Raw genomic sequence first — 5,595 nt, forward strand, 5'->3', positions numbered from 1 at the left:
CCAGGTGTGTATTTGTGGTGTGGGGGCAGGGGCAGGTTGGGTCAAGGACATGACCCATGTTTTTGAGGAGAGGTTGGGGTCTCCTGTGTCACCAGTTCCTAAAAACCAGACTGGCTCCTGGCCCTGCCCTTCTGGGCTGAAGCCCTCCCCTCTGCACCAGCCAATGATGGGGCCTGGCCTTGAGCCCCCCACCCCCAAGGAAGGCAGATGGCCAGGAAGCCAGGCTTGGCCCGTCAGCCTGTCGCCTTGCACTGTGGCTCTGGCGCCTGTGCTGTGACCCCTGCCCCTGGCTGATGATGAAACCTGGCCTGAGTGGAGATGCAGTGATGCCTGGCAGTGCTGGGGGATGCTGCTTGTGTCTTCCTGTGGCTGAGCATGCATCAGCCTTTAACTGGTCCTTGCCTCAGTCGGCAGCCCCCATGCAACTCCATCCACTCCCAGGATCTAGGCCCGCCAGTCACTGCCTTGCTGAGTTCTCTACCTTGTGTGTGCTCCAAATGTCCCCAACTAGTTTCTTCCGTTAGGGAGCCCTGTCTCCTCTCTCTGGCCATTCCTCCGAGGCCATCTTTTAGTGAGAGTGTATGCAGCAGGAGGAGCCTAACATGGAGTGAATGGGAGGCAGATGGCACAAGGCAGCTTTCACTTCCTAGGGTCCCCAATTTTGTGGTTTTGAGTGGTCTTGGCAACAGGGCCAGGAAGAAGTGTTCATTCCTTGGTGGCAGCATCCCCAGGCTCCAGTGGAAGGGTCGACATTGGATAGCTCTAGCATCAGGCAAAACGTCCAAAGCACCACCTCTGGAATCAAGTTTGTGGGTCCCCCACGCCATGTGCACCCACTACCCGTGGTTCAGGTAGTAGTTAGGACACTCGGGCAGCCTCAGTTCATCTCCCCTTTCAGTGGTGCGCTAGGGGACCAGCTCTGCGAAAAAAGCCCTGGTTTGTAGTGTTGGCTGATGTCTGTGGTGTGTATGCCCCACTGCTGGTGTCAGTGAGTGTGGCCAACACAGTGCCATTGAATGTAGAGTTGGGGTGAGATGTGCACAGTGGCTCCATTGAGCCAGCATGAGCCAGGTCCACAGCCCACTCTGCTCCTGTGTTTGGGGAGACAGGAAAGCGTGCTGATAAGAGCACAGGCTCCAAGGCCAGGCCGCCAGGTTGGAATGCCATTTCGGCCTCTGGCTTCGGAAGTGTCCCAATCTCTGCCTCTAGTTCGTGTCCTGTAAAGTGAGGAAAACAAAGACTCAGGTGGGCATGCTGGGCTCCTCTGAGAGGGAGCAGCAGCTGAGAAGCCAGGTCCCTGGGGTTTGGGCCTGAGAAGGCAGCCCAGGCTCCTGAGTACAGAGCAGAGCCCGGAATGGGACAAGCAGGCACTGCTTGGAAGACAGGTAGCACCAGCAGAGTTAACACAAAAGTGAGTCGACAAACATCTGCTGTGTATGAGGTGCAGTCATCCCATGTTAACTACTATTGCTACAGTTATCTTTCATGATCAAAGGTTCACAGAAACGTTTTCCAGACACCAGGGCCACGTCTTAAGGTTCTGACATTTGGAAAAGACCACATGCATGCTGGGGGCAGTCGTGCTAAATCGAACTCCCACATCTGGTTGTCGCAATGTTCCCTACAGAAGAGAAACCGAAGCTGTGGGAGTTGTGATGGGCACCCCCGAGGGGCCCAGCAAGTGACAGCCATCCCCCATGTGAATGAGGACTTCAGCGAAGGGTAGGGAATGAGGGCATCTTGCTCCTGCTCATCGACCTATTCAACCTCTGGGGGAAAAGGGGAATTTTTTTCTGAGATCAACAAGGTGATGTCATGTCAGGGAAAGTGTTTCCCAGGTGGCTGGCTAGAGGCATGTGTCTGTCGCCCTGTCTGCCCCACCCCCTGGCCACACCTCTGCTGGCTAAGGGTGACACAACCCTGTTCCCTGTCACTCTGTTCCCGCTTATCTCTCCCGCCTCGGCGTCACCACCTTCTTGGAAATGAGTTAGGACAAAGGGGAGGGGGCTTAGCACCCCCGCCTCCCCAGGAGGCCCCATAAAAGCAACTGTAACTGGGCCCAAACACCAGAGCTCGTCCTAGACCTGACAGCGAGACAGCCATACAGACGACACAATGTCACTGAACACGCGAATCCAGGCTGTCTGCCTCCTGCTCCTCATCCTGGCCAGCCTGACCAGTGCCTCAGTTCTCTTGTACCAGGTGAGAACCCACAAGGCCTGGCCTAGCAGGCAGCTGGGACTGGAGAGCCAGGCCCTGGGAGGGGACTGCTGAGAGCAGCTGGAGACTCGCAGCATTGGGCAGAGCTCAGAACAGGGGAAGGGGGAATGGGCAGCTGTTTAAAGTACAGAGACAGGGTCCTGAGTGGCAGGGACTGGGGGCCCTGAACTAATTTCACAGTTTATTATCGAGTGCTTATTCTGTGTTAAGCCCTAAACAGTGGGATCAAGCAATGAACAAGGTAGATGAGAGATGTTTAGTCTCCTGGAACTTACATCCTGTTCAGGGAATTAGTCAACAAACAAAACAAGATCATGGTGTTTAGTAAATGCTATCATGAATAACATACGAGATTGTAGTAGAGTGACAATGGTGGTGGTGGTGGCGTGCTTTAGGTGGGTGGGATCAAGGGCTGGCAGTCAAGCAAGAGCGTTTCGTGAGAAAATGTTATTTGACCTATGACATGAAAGGGTAAGAGAAAAGGACAGCAAGCAAAGACCCCAGGTCGGGGCAAGCATGGCTTTCTTGTGAATCAGAGGCTTTAGGGAGTGGAAGCAATGGTACTTGGAGATGAGATCGAGGGGTGGAGATGCCAAGGCTTATAGTGCAAACACTGATAATCGTGCAAGCACTGATTTTCCTCTAAGTGCCGTAAGAACCCTGCAGGCTTTTCGAATGGGGAAGGCCATGATCTGACTGATACAGACTGTAAGGGCAAAGTGGGGGAGACTTGTCCAGGGTTGGGGCTATGTCCAGGCCAAGGAGGGTCATGTTCCAAAGAAGAGTGGCAGCTGTGGAGAGAACTATAGACAGACCAGGGGTGTTTGTAGGAAGAACTGCCTGTGGAAAACAGAGAAGGCCAGAAAATGGGGCCCCACTTAGGATTCCTGCTGAGCACAGGACACCAACTACTTGGGGAGGAGTGAGCTGGTAGAAGTAAATCTGAGAGCTCTGCTGGGGCCCCTGTCATCCTCATTATCCCTTCTGCTTTCACAGACAAGACAGCTCGCAGACCTACAGACCCAGGACGCAGCTGGAGCCACGGCTGGCTTGATGGTGAGAACACCTGGGCCTCCCTTACAAGCCTCCCACAACCTGCCCTGGGCCCACACCTGCTCAGTCTTTCTTCCTTCCACAGCCAGGGCTCCAGAGGCCGAGGCGAGACACCCACTTCCCCATCTGCATCTTCTGTTGCGGCTGCTGTTATAAATCAAAGTGTGGGATCTGTTGCAAAACATAGAGCCTCTCTGTCCTTCCCATCCTTCCCTTATTTATTCCTGCAGCCCTCCAACACTCGGCGAATGGTCTCGGAATAAAATGGCTGTTTCTAGCTTTTATTTTCCAAACCAGAGTGACCGTTGCCCTTTCTCCCAGCCAAAGGCCTATGCCACAGGCTTCTGGCCACCGCCTTGTTAGGACTGGTACTTGGTGGGGTGTGTATGGGGGGTTGCAAGGAAGCTTGGTAAAGGAATTTCATTTTCTGTTCTCTAAGCCCCACTTTATAAGACCTAGAATGTATGTTGTAAAAGCAGAGAATGAAAACTAAACAAAGTTTGTTCTTGAAGTCTTCTTGAAATGGGTGACAAACTCAGATACCCAGCAAAAGTTCTCAAAGTTGGGTCTGGGGCTCCATGTAGGGCTCCATAGGTGGAAACAGCTAACATGTTACTTGTCTCTTTTACTCTCATTCTCACATGAGTATACAATGGAGTTTTCCAGAAGCTCCGTGATATGTAATGACATCATCACTCTGATGGCTAATTTCTAATACATTAAACAACTATACATGTATCACACTTAAATAAAAACAATTTTGAATCCTCAATAATTTTGTAGAAAGGGGTCCTGAGACCAACAAGCTTGAGAACTGGCATTCCAGGCAGATGCGGTAAAGGAGTAGTGTGATGGACTTGTTTCGTAGGAGCATCTTAGGCTTCACTCTCTTACTCTGCACGTGAGACACATAGGAGAATACTGTTCACCTCCACAAGGAATTAAGGTCCCTGCCATTCTTCTTAAAAACGGTAACCTTCTCGACTTATCTGATCTCCCCACTTATGAGAAAAAGATGCATTTCATTGTCTTCTTAGCCCACAAGAGTATGATGACAAAGGGCCTTGGCCATTTGGCATCAGTGTTGTGTATGGACAGGAAGTGGGGAGGCCCGGATCCCATCTAAAGAGGGCTCCCAGGGATGGTTGCCATGCTCAAAGCCAGGCCAACATGGTTAGAGCTTTTCAAAAGAAGGTAGCAATCCTTACTCTTGTGTGAAATTTTCTGATGTTTAAAATATTGGCAACTGTTTAAAAGAATTTGATTATTTTAGAATCAACTCTTTGAGCCAAACTAAACCCAACTGGGAGCCAGATCAGTCCAGTTATCCATCAACTTCCTGCCTCCTGCCTTCGAAGCCACAAGAGGCTCATCCTCTGGGAGCGATTTTCCTGAACAGAGACAGGGGCAGGGAGCGGAAGGCAAGTTAGCCTAGCCTGTTAGCTGTGCAATCTTGCAGGCATCTTCCACCCACCCAGACCCCGCCTCCTCTTCTGTAAAAGGACGGAAGTATCCCTACAGTTCTCAGCTGATTGGGCTGTTGACCTCTTCAGGAAGGGAAGAGTGTGAAATGGTTTTGGAAACTGTCGGTGCCTCATCAGTGTAAAGGATTAGTTATCTCGGATTCCTTCAATCTTCAGGAGGTAAGAAACTTGAACTTGCTAATTACATTTAATGACACTAAGTACTCTTTGCTCATCTTAGCAAGTTCTCCAGGTGGTTCATCCTAGAGATGAGAGGCAGAGATACTCAAGCTTCAGCGTGCACCACAATCTCCCCAGAATCTCCCCAAGGGATTGCAGATCAGATTGCCAGAGTTCCTGACTCGGCAGGTGGGGAGGTGGGGGTGGGGCTAGAACTTGCATTCCTAACAAGCTCCCAGGTGGTACTGATGGGGGTGGGGTGGGGCACACTTTGAGGATCCTGGCATGAAGCTGTCAGTTTTGGCTGAGGGCATCAAGTGCCACTTGGTTGGATCAAGCACCAGCTCCCATTCAAGAAAGCATTAAGCAAGTGGGCCTGAGGGCTTGATTCTTCTCTGAGGTGAGTTTTGCTTGTCTGTACAATATTTTAGATAAAATTTGGCTAATAACTAAAAAGCAATATATTTCACATACAAATCTGAAGTCTTGATGTTACGAGTTAAAGAATGCCTCCCTACCCCCAATTTATATGTTGAAGTCTTAACTCCCAGTACCTCAGATTGTGGCCTTATTTGGAGACAGGGGCCTTAGAGAATCCAATTAAAATGAGGTCATTAGGTTGGGTCCTAGTCCAATGGCACTGGTGTCCTTATGAAAAGGGGAAATTTGGACACAGAGA

The 5,595-nt window shown here is 50.8% G+C and overlaps 1 protein-coding gene across 1 annotated transcript in view; it reads left to right on the plus strand.

The window, feature by feature from the left end:
• The window catches only part of HAMP (hepcidin antimicrobial peptide), a 4,666-nt gene extending 1,100 nt beyond the window's left edge, over positions 1–3,566 (plus strand). The window contains exons 2-5 of the mRNA XM_011381759.2: positions 1,628–1,722; positions 2,071–2,202; positions 3,217–3,276; positions 3,359–3,566. Coding sequence (XP_011380061.1) covers positions 2,116–2,202; positions 3,217–3,276; positions 3,359–3,460 — 249 coding nt within the window. The 5' untranslated portion in view covers positions 1,628–1,722; positions 2,071–2,115 and the 3' untranslated portion in view covers positions 3,461–3,566. The remainder of the gene's footprint in view (positions 1–1,627; positions 1,723–2,070; positions 2,203–3,216; positions 3,277–3,358) is intronic.
• Positions 3,567–5,595: the final 2,029 nt, after the last annotated feature.

The sequence above is a fragment of the Pteropus vampyrus genome, unplaced genomic scaffold, assembly GCF_000151845.1.
Source record: "Pteropus vampyrus isolate Shadow unplaced genomic scaffold, Pvam_2.0 Scaffold452, whole genome shotgun sequence".
Taxonomy (NCBI): Eukaryota; Metazoa; Chordata; class Mammalia; order Chiroptera; family Pteropodidae; genus Pteropus; species Pteropus vampyrus.